Here is a 16630-nt window from a genome sequence, read left to right as displayed (position 1 = left end):
CCACAGCTGTGAGACAGCAAGAAAGGGCCATAAGAATAACAATAAAAATAGTAGTTGAGCTCATTGTAAAGATCTGTTCAAAAACAATGGAGATTTTAAGTGCACCATGTGAATACATCTGCCAAATAGTTCTACACATCAAAAATAACATAAACTACAGCAAAAACAGCTCTGTCTGTGAGCATGGAACAAGATTTAGACTGAATTTACATTTAGGAAGAAAGTATAAACATAAAGCTTTAAACAGAATTTTCCACCAAAGAATGAAACTGTACAATAAATTCCCACGGATATTAAAAAAATTGCTAAAACAAACTAATTTAAAAAGGTAGTTAAAAAAACCTTTTAACCCTACCATTCTGTGCACTAAAGGATTACTTAGATCACACAGCGTAGAGGTTTGGTGTAAAATGTAACACAAATAATAATAATTATAAGAGAACATCTAACATTCCACATTACACATTACACTTTCACACTATACTTATTTTTTTCTCCTTATCTGGAAAAACTTACTCCAAAAGCTATGCAATTATCATACTAATACCTTAGTCTCTTTCTGAGTTAAACATCTCTCTCATTACAGAGGGATGCCTACTCAGTTTTTCAGGCTAGCAAATCGAAAGTTGTAGTGCACAAAATGGTTGACATAATCTCATAGTGTGCATAAGGTTATGAAACATTGTGTGTGTATTGTGTGTAGTGTGTGCAGTGACCGATTGAAAAATAAGCACTAGCTTTTTCTAATCACTAAATCACTTCTTTTTAAAGCAGTATTGTATGCTAGGGGTGACGCAAATGAGATAGCACAGTTTTAAACAGAGTGGCCTTGTATTCATAAGTGTGGGGACTCCAGTCTTCACCCGGTCATCCTGATTTAGGTTTTCTGTGGTCTCCCTAAATTATTTCAGGCAAATGCCTGAATAATTCCTACCACAAGGCCATGAGTGACTACCTGTCCCATTCTTGTCATTCTAGGCCCATAAGCCTGTAAATGCCTGTATATGTGAGCTATTTTATTTTTGTTGTATGTAAATTGTAATACCAAGACATGTCCAGTATACTTCTAAAAGAGATCTATGGATAAATACTACTACTACTACTACTACTACTACTACTACTACCACTACTAGTTTGAAATCTCTAGCGAAACAGTCACTGTGGATTTTTGCTTAATCAGGTCTCTGATTTAATCAATACACAATAAAGAACACCATACACAATTACTAGAGTACTCCATTTATCTCTCAGAATAAAAAGAAAAGAAAAGGAGTGAGGAAGCTTACAAATACATTAATAACACATAAGCTGGCAAAAATACAAGCACATTACAGTATCTGAAAATATTTTATAAATGATAGGTAAAAACTGTTTCATCTTGCGTAACAATACATTGAGGCCTTTGCAATTTGGAGCAAATAAAAACTGATATAATTTCTGATATCTGGAAAATATTTAGTGAATCAGGCTCATAAAGAGTGTTGTTCACATGACAGAAACTAAACTTAAAAATCTTGAAAACTCATGCAGAAGAACTTATGTGTTTATCTATAAGTTCCTGAATACTCACGTGTATGCTGTAAATTTGGAGCTGTACAAATAAATAAAAAAACAAGTAAACTTTATGTAGCATGCATGGCAGTACTTACTGCTATATTGGTTTCCATACTTTTGTAACATTTGGAAATAATTTCCTCATCTAGAACTAAATTTACACATTTAATTTCATTTATTTTATAACCACATTACCTCCAAATTAAGAAACCAACTGCAGTAAATACAAGAGAGCATCCCACACACACTAGGCCAGCAATAACACCAGGACTCAATTCTTCTTCTGTTTCCTCTAGGAATGTCTGCTCTTTGTCACAATTAGGTCGTATTTCCACTTTTTTCAATACAGACTCTTCCCCTCCCAGTATCTGATCCTTGTTGAAGATGCTATGTGATGCTCCTTTGATTTTTATTTCGTAAACAGTATTCGTTGTTAAATTGGGTAGGAACATCTGTTTCAAAAATTGAGAATGAGAACATCAGTAATGTAATCTGGTATTGATCTAATGAAAAACGGTACTGTAATATTCCTCAAATTTTAAACTGTATAAAAAATATTGGCATGTGCTAACATCAAGGCAGTAATGTTTACTCTCTTGGTTTTCTCCCAAACAGAATTTCTGTATGGTTCTTGGGAGAAGGTACAAAACACACATACATACAACTGCTGTTGTCAAGAGTATTAAGTTATGATAATATCAGACAGCAGAATTAATATTATCAATACAGGAAGTGCTAATTTAGACACACATGAAAGAGGCAAGCCACTGTTCATTGGTATTCATAAATCAGATTTGCCCTGAAAACAACTGAAATATTTTCAGTAATGTGTTTATGTCCCTGTATAAATAGTGATACAATTTTTCTTGTTGCTGATTACAATTTTAATGATATATGTAATGGAATATTCACAGTTAAATGATCATAATTCTATAGTGCTGAAAATTAAAGAACTCTCTGCTACAAGTAAATACAGCTAGATTAAAACTTGAGTTACCAAGCAATATCTACATCTACACAGAAATCCACACAACTGCTAGCTTTTCGAACCAGGGGCTGTTCTTCAGGTAAATGACAGCAAAGGTTTAAGAAACAATACTAAACAGCAATTAATGAGTTGAGTCACACACATATCATCTCAAGGGGCAACAGAGCCATTCCTTATTAAAAATTGCTAATTAATTATGGAGATTGTTGACATATTTTTACAGCTTCAAGAAATTAAGTGACATTGTGCCTTATATTAAAATGACTTCATACCAGGATTGTGCTGTCCATTGAAAGTTAGTTCATTGTTGGAACTGATAAAAGGCAGCACAGATTTACAGATGTTTTCTTTCACAAGTCATGCAATCATATGTGTCATTTATGTGTAATAACTGTGTCACAACTCAAAATGTATTAATTTTAAGGAGACACATTTAAACATTATGAAGTACTATGAAATTGTTAACTGGTACTCCAAAAAATGAGCTGAGTATGTTGATCTGAAAACATTTCACTCTATAAAGGAATCATGAAAAGATACCTATAATTAAATACAGTCTATTAAGGAGTCTCCTTCAGGCTTAAATATCTTTTGCTATAAGGCGGTTAGTTTAGTTTCATTTAGTTTTTTGCGTATTCCATGGATCATATTCATGATAACTCGCTATAACATGGAACATGTCAGTAGCTTTACAAAGAAGATGAATTTACTTTACAAAAATATGGCTACATGCTGGCTGTATATATTACTAGAATTTGTCTATCTTCATGTACAGAAAAATTTAATATAGCCCAGCCACATACATACTACCTATTCAGAAATTCATCTAGGGAGTAGAAGTAATTGCCAAGCATAAATGTTTTCCATTTGTTTTTAAAATTTGCATCATCTGCCAGCACCTTTAATTCACAAGGTGATATTTTTAGGAAGTGAAACTGATTCTCTGGACTTTGTATCAATGTGCCAATATGGTGGTGATGAAAAAATGGAAACAAGTGTTAGTCTCAAAAAGTTGCAATAGCATAGTTAATGCAGCAGCATTATTCAAATACTTTTTGAACATTTCACTGTACTGAGACAATTACTTTTTTGTCTCTATAAATGCTTTTGCAACAAATGTAGCACTTCATTACTGAGTGATGTTAATTTCTTTTTTCTGATGGTGAGTTCAGCAAAATAGGCAAGCGAATTGGGAAGTTAAGATACAAATGAATTGCTTCTTTTGAAGATATCAGTAATTCCGTATATCAACAAAACCATGTTTTGCAGGTTAGTTAGTGCACATAAGGCCCCCAAACCAATCATACTTCTACTGTGCATTGTCTACTACATAGGTGCAACAAAAGAACTATCTTTCAGAATGAAAAGTAGTAGTTCACAATGTTCAATATCTGTTTATGGCATAAATTAGTTTTTTTGTACTAGGTAATAATTTTTTTCAATCTATCACATATTATATTGTCCTTTTTCTTTGGTAGTACATACACAATGTATTATTCTCCCTTTTCTTTAAGAAACATGGTAAACACATAATACAAAAATGGATAATCCTATATTCAACATCTCCTTTACATTACTGAGTTACATCATCCATTTGATTTTTTTTTTTTTTTTAATATAAGGAGTGACCAGAAAGTTTCCATTTGAGGGTGTTGCTACAGAGTACATGCAACATAGTGCAATTATTTCAAATTTTGTGATATCTTCAATAACGCTATTTTTATGACATGCACATAGTACCTAAAATTCCAGATACTGAGCCAGAACTTTTACAACTTAACTTTACTATCTATTATCTTCCTTTGGTTATCTAGAATCCATTAGTATAGTTGGTTTAGTTTGCCTAAAAGCTATGCTAAATCACAAAACATCAGTAATTTCAGATTTTGTTGTCATTGTTCATTACTAAACATACCCGATTACTGGCTTCCTGAAAAGGTAGATGAAAAATATATATAAATCAAGGAAACATCCACCCATACAGCTAATGACAAAAATATGTTAGCAACATTTCCACTGATTTAGTTTCGAGTTATTAGCTTCTTTAGTAAAAACATTTCTATTGAAACTGAATCCCATATTTAGACATACTAGCCAGAATAATTAAATAGAAACTACTGTTGTGTCTAAAAATTCTTTTTAAAACAGATCTCGCTCTAGTATTAATTTGCACAGAAATGTAAATCTTTCATTGTAATTTGTGAAAGTCTAGTACACAACAATAGCTAAAGTCAGGTCTCATTATTGTAAATCTATTGAAGAAGTATGTTGGAAGCCATTTTAAGTCAGTTTGTAGTGAGTTTGAATAGACCAAGACCTAAGTTCAATGATACCAGGAAATGTACTGCAGATAATGTAATTTATTTTATAAGTCCGAAAATGTAACATGTTTTATCTAAATTTTGTGTCCGGAAGTTTGCTTTATAATTTAGTAACTGTTTTAAATGATTACTTGGGCAGTGAATGTATAATTGATATCATGGACTATGTCAAACTTCATTAACACACACTGTTCCAATAGGGTCAGACAGTGAAATGTGATATTTCCACATGATAATAACTGTGCACATAGCATTTATTTTCATTTGACTATTAGATCTGAAAGACAGCGTATTAAGAGTACAAATCTGTGACTCTCTTAATAATTTGCTTGCCACCTGTGAACTTTTCTCAATAGTTACTTCAGTGTTAGGCTAATGCATTCTAATAATCTCATTACAGATCATCAGTTGAGTCTAGTATGTCGCTAGCTGATTATCTGTACATAATTTAAGTAAATGATACTCAATTTGGACATAAATACTTGATCATTTGGTGATCAAAGTGTAAGTCAAGTATTTGAACTCGAAACTTGGTATGGACCATACCATTTAAAATTGCCTACTTTCAAACATCAACTTTTCAGCCATATTTGATGGAGGCGCAGCTATTGAGAGTATATTTGTACAGGTAACAGTTATGCTATGAAGTATGGATGAGGTGTGCTCGCTTATGTGAATATGTGTGCGTTTTCTTTTCTGAAGAAGGCTTTGGCCAAAAGCTCAATGTGTAACAGTCTTTTTGTTGCGCTTGTCTGCAACTCAACATGTCATTTTTATGGTGAGGAGCAACTGATCCTTTTCATAATACTGTCGATATTCCAACCTCAGGTTTCCATTGTTTGAACATGTAGTTTCATTTTCGTCATTCTCTTGAACATTATTCTTTCATAATCATTTCACACTTTTTGCCTGAACTCCTTAGTTTCTTTAAAATTTTCCTATATTCCTACATTTTATATCCTATTTAGTAACTCATCAGAATAATGATACTTCAAATGCAGTCTCTCTCACAAAAATCAGAACAGATCACTAGAGTAATGCTCCAATGATTACTTTTTCAGTGCTGAGATATCTACAGTTTTGTTAACTTACAGCATTGTCTGACATCCTCTTGGGGTATGTATATCCATTTGCAAACTAACTCATCACAGTCATTAGCATATTAGACACAACTAGCATATGGTTGTGGTGGTCACAAAGAACTTGTATGTGTGCTGTAACTGGCACATGAAATCTCTGTTTTCCTGTGACTATTTGCCTGGCAACAGTCAGCAGCATTTTCTCAACTGAAGCATATTATGAGTTTAACAGTTCACTATCTGAATAACAATCATGGTGCTAAGCTTTAATGAGTTACTATTATGTGACATGTAATTTGTATCTTATGAAAGCACGTCAAGAAGATTGAATTCCCAGGTCGGTGCCACTTCCCCATAAAGTTAACCTTTATTTTTGAAACACTGGGTAGTGTTGAACTTTAAGAACCAATTCAACAACTGAATAATACATTTCTGTTTCAAAAAACAATGAAAGGTAAAAAACTGAGTGTGTACCTTATGTGACCACAAATAGTGTTTGCGAAACCTTTCACATCACTGTTTGGTTTGGACTCAAAATTAACTTGAGGATATATTTAATTAATAAAACGACTATAAATATGTTATATGAACAGTGTAAGATGGATCCAATAGAACACTTAGCATTACTTCATGTATGTCACATGCTGAAATCATACAATATTGCTTCAAAGAAAAGTATTTTACCTTTTACGCTTATACAGAAACTAAACTCTTATGCAGATGTTGTCCTACATTTTGAACCAACCAATGTGATGTGCATGACTGAAGGTACTTGGTATTTCTAACCATCCCTTTCATGTACACGTAGAAAAAAGAATGACTGCCTAAATGCATGTGTTCATACTGAAATTAATCTAAATGTCTTTGTGGTCCCTATGAGAGCAATACATAGGGAGCAAAAGTATATTTCCACAGTCCCCAGTTAATACTGGCTCCTGCAACTTTGTAAGTAGGCTTTCGCAAGGTAGTTGGTACCTATCTTCAAATGTCTAACAGTTGAGGTTTCTGAGCATTTCCGTGACACTCTCCTGCGAGTCAAACAAACAGGTGACCACACAAGATGCGCTTATTGGTATGCATTCAGTATCTCCCATTTGCCCTATTTAGCATGAGTCCCGTACACTCTAGCAGTATTCTGTGACAGATCACACAAGTGTTTCATAATAATCTCCTTTGTAGACTGACTGCATTTTTCCAGTATCCTACCAACGAATGAGATCACTTTATTTCATCCTCACAGGGTCACTGTAGCTGTGCAGGTGTAACAGTGCATACTGTATGTGTGCTCTGTATCGCTGAAGCAGAACTGGTTTGAGAGCAAGTAATAATCTCAGTTTTGTTTATCCGCCTACTGATAACTTGTGCCTCAACTATTCAGCAATTTGCTACCTTTACGCCTAAAATTATTTTTTTAGAGATGGCCCATTATCTTATACCATGTATAAATGTACTTTGATGTAAGTAGCTCAAAATTGATTTTCAGTTGTATATTGTTCAAAAAATGTGTGACATTAAGTAACATGGATACACCTTCAAAATTAGAATGATATTTATACAAACAATCTATAGAAACTGACATATTGTCTTAGTTTGTAACGGTAGAGAAAGCCTGTATGTCACAGTTTGAAGCTCTATAGAGGCTCCTGCACACTGTAAGAAAAGACACACAAAAAGTGAACAGACAAGACTGCTGCATTTCTACCTAGGAATCCTCAGAACTCAGCTCAATCTCCTCTTTCTCCATTTCCTTTCCCCCATTTGCTTAAAAACTTCATATTTGAGGATAATTGTAAGTCCTTTGATGTGGGTGGAGGGGTGAAAGTGATGTGTTCTGTAAGGTTCCATACTTAAATACTGTTCTGAATCAGATGAACAACTATCGTCTGTGTAAAAAGGGTCAGGTCCATCCTAGTGCTTCTTTACGTAAGCACTGTTTCACGGTTTCGGTGATGTAGCTGTTGCAGACGTGACAGAACAACACTCTCACATTATGTTTTTGTCAGCAATCACTACATATTGTGAGATATGGTGTTACAGGTTTAACGCAGAACATAATATCAACTGAGCTATAGTAGAGTCAATGAAAGGTCACAGACAGCTGGCAGTGCTGTTACCAGCTTTCAACTTTGAAATGTAAATGGCTGCAGGCTAAAGCAATAGTTGTCTATAGAGGTGCAACAACTTCAAGTTATCACCATAGAGACATATACAAAATTGCGTTATGTGATCGGTTGAGGTACATGTACAAAGCAGCACTGCCAAACCCACTGCAGTGCTCTTCTTTCTCTGACTCTGCTATAGCTGAAATGCTTCATCATCGTGACCAAGGAAAGCAAAACAGGTGAGAACCAACTAAAAACAATACTGCTTTGTTTCTTCAATGCAGTGAGATAGCCCACCACAAATTTGTTACACAATATAATAAAATAAGCATCATTACTGTCTTCTAAGATTGAAATGACTGTGTGAGCCACAGCAGAAAAAATGACTTACAATGTGGAGTTCGAAAGATTGGCCCTATCACCCACACAGTATTGAGTGTTAGAGAGTTATTGCCCAAAAACAAGGTTGACAATGGTTTGCCCATACACCCTACTCTTTCTGTCTAGCCCCCACCCCCATGACTTTTTCCTGTCCCTACAATAGAAAAGGACCTGAAAAGGGAGGATTTTCAGAACATAGAGGAGGTGGAGGTGCTGAACATATCAAACAGTACTTGCATAAACAAGCACTCTCCCCAAACTGATGCTTCAATATGGATGACGGATGATAAGCTGATTCAAAACAATGTAACACTGTAACAGAGACACCAGTCAAGAGAATCCTCCGTCAACAAGCAAGATATTCTACTTCCTTTCTGATCCCTATTTAAATTCTGATATCTGGATCATGAAGATTAGTGATTTAACAATGGAAGGAATGGCACAAAGAACAGCCTCTCTGGAGAATAGAAATGTGGCAGAAATGCAAATGCCAAAGGTAGAATGTGAACTGTAGGAAACACTTGCAGGATTTAGCAGTAAAAAATGAGTTCCAAATGTGAATATTCCATTGTTCATGCTCATTTGGAATGTAAATTTAAGTGACCATGTAAGGTTCTTGCTTATGTGTATCTCATAGATATATGAGGGCCATAGTTTATGATGATGTCTAAGTCATTCTCTGCTGCACATTTCCCATGGATAACAGGAAAGTCTGTTTCGGTAATAAAATTATAGTTCACATGTATTTTTTGTCTGCTTTGTACATTATGCATAAAAACAATTAACTCCAGCAATGGTCCACGCCTGTAATCCACCCATTTGATATTACATCACTTTTGTTCACATTTGACACATTTTATTTTCTACTTTTCATTGCTCGTTGATTAGTCAATGAGCATTAGCCATTTATGTGATCTACTGAAAGGCTAGTTGTCTATCTTTTTGTGTATATTGAGTTTATTTTGAGAATACTGAACTTCTAATTTTTTCTGCAGGAGAGCTATTTCAGTTTTTCTACAAAACGAAGGAGTTGTGTAACACATTGTTTATAGATTAGGATATGTGTCTTTTTAACAAAATGGTTACCCAGCATACATCTGTCATAGGAATGTATTGGGATGCATCACCTGTGGCCAAGGGATGGTTGCACTCAGATGCCAATTAGTTACTGGCCTCTCAGTCTGCCAATTCAATTGTTTTGAAAGTGGTTGGTCTTCAACCACTACTCTCATTCAGATCAGGTATCTCCCATGTAAGCCAGTGGTATCTGATATTGGAGAGCAAGTCTGCCTCTGGGAAGGTTCAGTGAGCATAAAGATTGCTACTGCCCAACGTCATCGTTTATCCTAACATAAGAATCTCTCTCCACAATGTCAATGGAAAGTCGCAGGATTTGAGGATACAGTACACCAGTACCCAACGTTCTTGCCAGAAGGCAGCACAAGGCAGAGGCATGCTATGTAAGAAGAGGAGGAGGAGGTGGTGGTGGTGGTGGTGGTGGTGGTGGTGGTGTTGGAGGCATGTGGGGGGGGGGGGGGCAGGTCATTTCACCAATAACTCCATAGGTTACTAACATATAAGCAAATAATTTGGTTATGATATTATGAGACACATTATTGAAGATTAATTTTGAGATATGGGTGAGCGTTATGAGACACTGGCACTTAGTGAAGAGGAGTCTGAAGTTAGAATCATTTCATTTATTTGGTCTATTTTGATTCATTATTTACTTAATTAGTATACTGAATACAAGGCAAGAGTTGGGAATGGTTCAGAAGAGCATGTACTGTAATGTTGTGAGGTACATGATGGAGTAGTCAGTCATTTGATAAATAACTGAAGAGAAATAATTGCTGAAGTGACTCCAAAGGCAAAGTTTTGCATCTGAAACTGTATGTAAAGTTTTAGAGTACCCCTTGTGGATCTTGTTGTGGGCTGACAAGGACCAACATTCAACTACAGCTTGCTGTGAAGTTGGTGTCATTTTGAATATGGACAGGAAATTCAGAAGAAGCATAGACCAAAACTGACAAAAAAGTCAGATACTTTTTGTTGGTAACCCTACTTCATATTGTTCCTTCTAGAGGAAGCTGAAATATTGGCTAGGGTGGTGGAGGTTCTATTGAGATAGTATTTGTCTAATCAAATTAACTTGCCAGGACTTTTAATGTGTCTTAAATTGTTTTCACTAATGGACACTTATTCATTTGCTTTTGTGTGGGTTTGTGTCTTTACTCTGTAAAGTTGGTGTTGATATTTTTCAGTCCAGAGATCAGAGATTAGTGACTGCAATCACTGGATGGGTAATTCAAAACTGTGAAGTAGTTTATGAAATCTGACTCAGTGTTTGAATCTGGATCTGGAATTGAATGGCAGTATTCAAGTAATTATAATCTCAACAAGTAATTTAGAAGGAGATGAATATGTCACCTCATAAGTCATACCAAGGTTAGATTCAGATGGAAGGCAAGATTTATCACAGTTAGGTGACTCATTAAAATTCTGGTGCTGAGAAAACCTAACAGCAACAGAAAAAAGAAGAATAATAATAATAATACACAATCTTTATTCTTAGTTAAACAATTCATTCATAAGCTGGTCTGCTGTGCATCTGACTGGTGATAAAGTATTTCTAATATGTGAGGACAGATAATTGAAACATTTGATCAGCTGAATTCTGTTTTGATGTTATACTTGTGAAGATGTACTAGTGATTATCTACAGAAAATTACTGTTGCCATTGTTTTAATTATGGTTACATTTTAGCTTCTGCAAGGAACAGGAAGCATACATAGAATTCATAATCAAAGAAGAAACATTTTTGATTGATGTACTCCTATAACAATTGTTTTATTTAAAAGTAATGTCATATCTATGCAAAAATGACCATTTACCCTGACAAATGGAGTTACGTGTTCTATTGCTACTAAAACACTTGGGAAAGAAATAAAACTAATTTGTCCAACAAAGTAATTCATAATATTAAGGTAATGCTTTCATTACCTTAATGTTACGACTTAATTATTTTATGTTTCAACATATAAAACAGTAACTACCAACTCAAGTTTCAGTATATCTGAACATCTTGTAATATCAATGATTGTCAATTTTGTTACTGTAAAAAATGAATAGCAGTAAAAATTTAATGTATAAAAATACTTTATATTTATATGTAAAACATTTTAATCTATTTCTGTTAAAAATAAATTTAATCTACATGCATGTACAGGGTAGACACACAGCCTGTTGCAAAGCTAGATCACTGAAGGTTTTCTGCTACACACTAAAACAATATGTGTAGGAAACTAATGACTGTTTTTATAGGATAGTCTCATGAAGTCAACAACACTTATGTCTACTTAAACATTCCTGTTTGTTTTAAACATGGTATAGTTATCTTATCATCTCATCATTGTGTGTCAGCCCACGGAAAATTTCTGTATCACATTCTACATGTAATTCAAGAAATTATTAACAAGATTAGCAGAAATACAGTAGAAGAAACTGCAAGTAGTTCAAGCCCATGCAAATCTATCTCGTAACATGGGCTATTAAACACCATGAGGAAATGTACATCCACTTCCGCTGGTGATGGGGAGAAAAAGGGAGTATGTACAATCACTGAAAGTTTGAAGCTACATTTTTCTTCTTATTGATGCTGAGTCATTATCAGTTGCAAATGAGACTGCATGAAATTGCACGTCGAAGTATGTCGTCATGTACTGTGCTGCTATATAGTATTTACAGTTTCAACTAGACAGCGTTGTCCATCAGATTAAGTCAAATGTTGTTTCTTGAAAAGGTTTGGGCACAGCTAAATAACTGTACAACACAAATAAATATCTCAACAAATGCTGAAGAAAAATTGTAAAGTCTTCAAAATTTTTGCTATCAAGTCAAGGATAAATTATGAACAGGCATCAGACCTTCTTATGATGTGAAAAAACAACTGTTCATCAATTTTATTTGTACTAAATTATGCGGTAACCAGAGCACATACTTGAGGAAATGGTTGTTTGTATTTTTAAAATTTATAAGTTAACTTCAGAAAATATTCAATTGATTCAATGAGTCATATTAACTTCATCAAACTATCTCACTGAGAGAATACTAACAAAAAGTATGGGCACTTCAGTGTAATCATCTTATAGTAGTTCATGAGTAGATTTTCATTATAGTTTGTAGAACTTAGAATCCACATCACATGCTTTACAGTTAAGATTAAACTGCTCCTGCCTTACTTCCCAATGGTCTGTCATGTTTATATATGTTTCAGTTAATGTTCCTTTAGTAGCACTGAACAGACGAAGGGGGAACATAATATCCAGCAACAGTGCACTTTGTTTCTGCTTTACGAAACCACACAAAATTGTTTTGGCATCTATGGTCTTATTTAGAATTTTTTGAGTATAATGGCATCCATGTTTATAGTCTGCTTAGTCCTGGTAGAGCATTTACAAACATAATAACAATAGCCATTATTACTTCCATTATGTAACACTGGAAGTCCATTAAGAAGCCACATTCATGACACAAAAACATTGGTGACATTTCTTGAACTGCACTTCTCTACCAAATAGGCCTAGCAAAGGTTCATAAGATGTGGCACCTAGGATAGAATGCCCTCACTCAAAAATATCTCTCTTACATCTGAACACGTAATTTATAAACAGAAACTTTTTAATGTCTCACATATTAACATTGTTTCAATGCCACAAGACTGTAAAAGCAGTCTGATTGGACCAAAATTTTCCATCCTACATAAAATTGCTATGGTAGTAGATGCAAATGTTACAGATCAATTAAATTTAAGAAAATATTTGTTTTATTACACAACTGTAAAATCATGTCGACATTTTTTTCTTCCACGTTACCAACAGGTCAGTTTCAAAATTGACTAATTCACTAATGAGAAACAATGAATTATGTTATGAATGTTTCATTGTGGACACAATTCAACACTGAGCAAGAATTTAACTAAGGTAGAAACATACCATAGTTTCTAGATGCTCCTTTGATGTCTGCGTCATTATTTCTTTGTAGTCACTTGAGAACTCATCACGGTACAAAATATAATAATAGTCAATGGTGTTGTAGAATTCTGTAGGCCTTTCCCACTGTAGGTATATTGTGTCATGTGAATGGCAGGTTACATTCAAAATTTGTGGAGCACTTGGCCCTTTCACATCTGTTTTGTGGTATATTGCTGCAGATGGTTCTCCTTCGTATTTCCCAGTAAACGCTTTCAGCCATATCTTGTAATCTGTGAACGGCTCTGCAACAAAAAAAAAAGTGTCACCCGAGTACACCACTAGCTAAGGAAAATCACATTACATGTTTTCCACTGCACCGATGTTTTTAAGGTGGAAATATTGTAAGAGAGTGATTACTGATCTTCAGCATGATGTTACTACCATTTTACTGACAAATTGTACAATTGTAGCTTCCAGAAGTGCTTTATTCTGTGTATGCTTTCTAGGTTTCAAATGTGTCTGTTGATGTTGCAGTTACTACTAAACATATGGCGACTGTCTTTCATTGTGGCACTCGTGAATTTTTAGTCAAAAATTTGTCTTCTGCTGCCACATTTATGGAAAAAAACAATCTGCTGTACATACGTCTGTGGATGTTTCCACTGCAATTAACATACTTTGGCCTACATTTAGGTTACTTCTGTGCTACTACTCCATGCCTGCCTTAATGCTTCAGTTCTTCTCACATTTATTCTTCACAAAACTATGTTTTATGGACTTTTATGAGAAAGTTTCAAGGCGTACATTTGAATCAGGAATATATTTAAAGTTTCCTGTTGTTCTGTTACCAGTATTGGATAACAGTGATTTGTGTATTATTACTGGTGACAAGTACAAATGTTGGAATATCTGAGTTAAGACACAATCCCCGACATAAACAAATTCAGATTGACTTTGATACATCGTAGCTTTGTAAATCTTTACGTATCAGTATTTAAAATTAGATTTGTACTTGTAAAGCCACAGCAACACTAATAACAAATGGCACATAACAGCAGCACAATCCACCTTCTTACTACATTTGGGTTTATTATCAGTTGCCTATAACATCCGTACATGTGTCCTAATTTCACAGATTTATATTACCTCAGTCGATAAATGAATCACAGACCAAAAGTTTTGCTGGCGATCTCTACAGAAAAGGTATACTTTCCTAACACACTACCAGTGAGCCACAGTCTGCAGCTTTCCTTTATTTCGATTGTGTTGCTATGGTAGTAGATGCAAATATCTGACAGCTTTAAAACCAACGGAAGCGTGTGACTCATACACTGTAAGAAGTTATCATTTAATCTCATTCAATCACGAGCTCAAGTGCGGTCACGCAGTGTTGAAGAGGTGTTCAGGAGAACTGGGTCTTCCTGGGGTCCTGGTTGATTGTTTTATTTCCAAGAAATGTAGCACGCAGAGACACGCATTGTTATTGAGTCGCGCAAATTTCAGTTATATCGACAGACTGGATGGACTGCTAGTGTTCTATTGTTTCGTTAAACGCTACGGGCTGAAGGAGCAATGGAGTTACAACTTGAATGGGAGTACTTCCGTGCGACGATGTTTAGGATTGAATGCAACACTATTTGGAATGACTTCAGCAGGCTCTTGGTGACTCTTGAGATCCAATCAGCAGCAGTATGTAAGATCTTGCATTATAATTTCCGATTTTAAAAAACTCTGCAGTCGTTGGATATGGCGCAGTCTGGCGCCTAAGCAGGCAAACTCCGCGCGTTGAATGCCGCCAGCAAATGACAGAACAATTAGATTCCGGACTATTAAAAGCAGTATTTATCATCACAATTGGTGATGAAAGACGGCTGTACCAATTTGGACCTGAAACGGTGCTACTCCCGTATGTTCCAGCTTTCCTAAAAGGAGCCCACCCAGCTAAAGTGAATTAGGGTGTGGTGTGTGAGGAAAAGAATGCTGGGCGCATTCGTTTCGGCAAGTGATCACATCGTTACCACTTCGCGGATGAACGCAAGACAGCAACTTCAATTACGTACATTGGTATTTGCTTGGCCACGCCATTGTAATGCGCCACGGAGAAACGTCCAAAATCATTTTTCTGCGTGATTCTGCTCCATGAAAACACCGCACCAGCTGTGAGACTTCAGTTTCTCCCGGCGTATAAAATGTTCAAATAACTTACGGGAATGAAGCCAGGTGATATCGTCTACAACCGCCGATATTTTGACTGGCGTAAACCCTGTCATTTTCAATCCAAAACTGTAAGAAAGCAAGCACTGTGCATGGGAATTTGAAACCTCGGTTTTCAGAGCAATTCCAGAAGATAGCACAATGGCGAAGTGTGAACGTTTCCGTGGCTTCGAGTTAAATACTATATCTCGACATTTTATGACGAATCTCACAAAGAAAAAGGTTCTGACGATGAAGATTTAGATTGTTTTTAAACTATGTCCTGATGCTGCAGAGGAGATAGGAGGGAGGCATGTCATGTGTTGACTAGGGCACGCCCACACAAGGGTAATATAGCAGCAGCTGAGAGAGCTGTTTTACTTTCACTTAAGAGTTGATCCGGATGTTGTTATTCTATCTTTGGACACGGGCATGCTATGGTTGTTTTGGACAAGCAAGATTATGTTCAAATGATGCAGTGTTTGTTATCTGATTCAGGATATGGCAGTATCGGTGCTGACCCCACAAAAAGTGTTGAGAGAAAGACTAACAGCCTCCTGAAGGAAAGTTCCTTGTCGCAAGAGATTATCAAGAGCCTTAATTCTTGTTGTGCTCTTCCCCTTAAGTTATACGGCCATTCAAAGACCCACAAGGAAGTGGGCTCCTCTTAGGCCGATTGTAGCATTGGTGCTCCGACATATCACGTAGCAAGACAGTAGTAGGTCGGTGTTGAAAATGGCTCTGACAAGGGAACCTCCCCATCGCACCCCCCTCAGATTTAGTTATAAGTTGGCAAAGTGGATAGGCCTTGAAAAACTGAACACAGATCGATCGAGAAAACAAGAAGAAGTTGTGTGGAACTATGAAAAAATAAGCAAAATATACAAACTGAGTTGTCCATGTGCAAGATAGGCAATATCATGGAAAGTTTAAGCTCAGGAGCGCCTTGGTCCCGTGGTTAGCGTGACCAGCTTCGGAACGATAGGTCCTTGGTTCTAATCTTCCCTCGAGTGAAAACTTTAACATTTTATTTTCAGTT

The 16630-nt window shown here is 35.6% G+C and overlaps 1 protein-coding gene across 2 annotated transcripts in view; it reads right to left on the bottom strand.

The window, feature by feature from the left end:
* LOC124721448 (tyrosine-protein phosphatase 99A-like) overlaps positions 1 to 16630 on the bottom strand; it is a 524901-nt gene that overhangs the window by 165344 nt on the left and 342927 nt on the right. The window contains exons 3-4 of one of the 2 annotated variants that reach the window (XM_047246429.1): positions 13420 to 13700; positions 1750 to 2006 (exon numbers count right to left, since the gene is read on the bottom strand). In XM_047246429.1, coding sequence (XP_047102385.1) covers positions 1750 to 2006; positions 13420 to 13700 — 538 coding nt within the window. The remainder of the gene's footprint in view (positions 1 to 1749; positions 2007 to 13419; positions 13701 to 16630) is intronic. The other variant, XM_047246430.1, reaches the window with a different exon arrangement.

The sequence above is a fragment of the Schistocerca piceifrons genome, chromosome X (genome assembly GCF_021461385.2).
Source record: "Schistocerca piceifrons isolate TAMUIC-IGC-003096 chromosome X, iqSchPice1.1, whole genome shotgun sequence".
In the NCBI taxonomy this organism is placed as follows: Eukaryota; Metazoa; Arthropoda; class Insecta; order Orthoptera; family Acrididae; genus Schistocerca; species Schistocerca piceifrons.
This window is presented reverse-complemented; position numbering and strand designations above follow the sequence as displayed.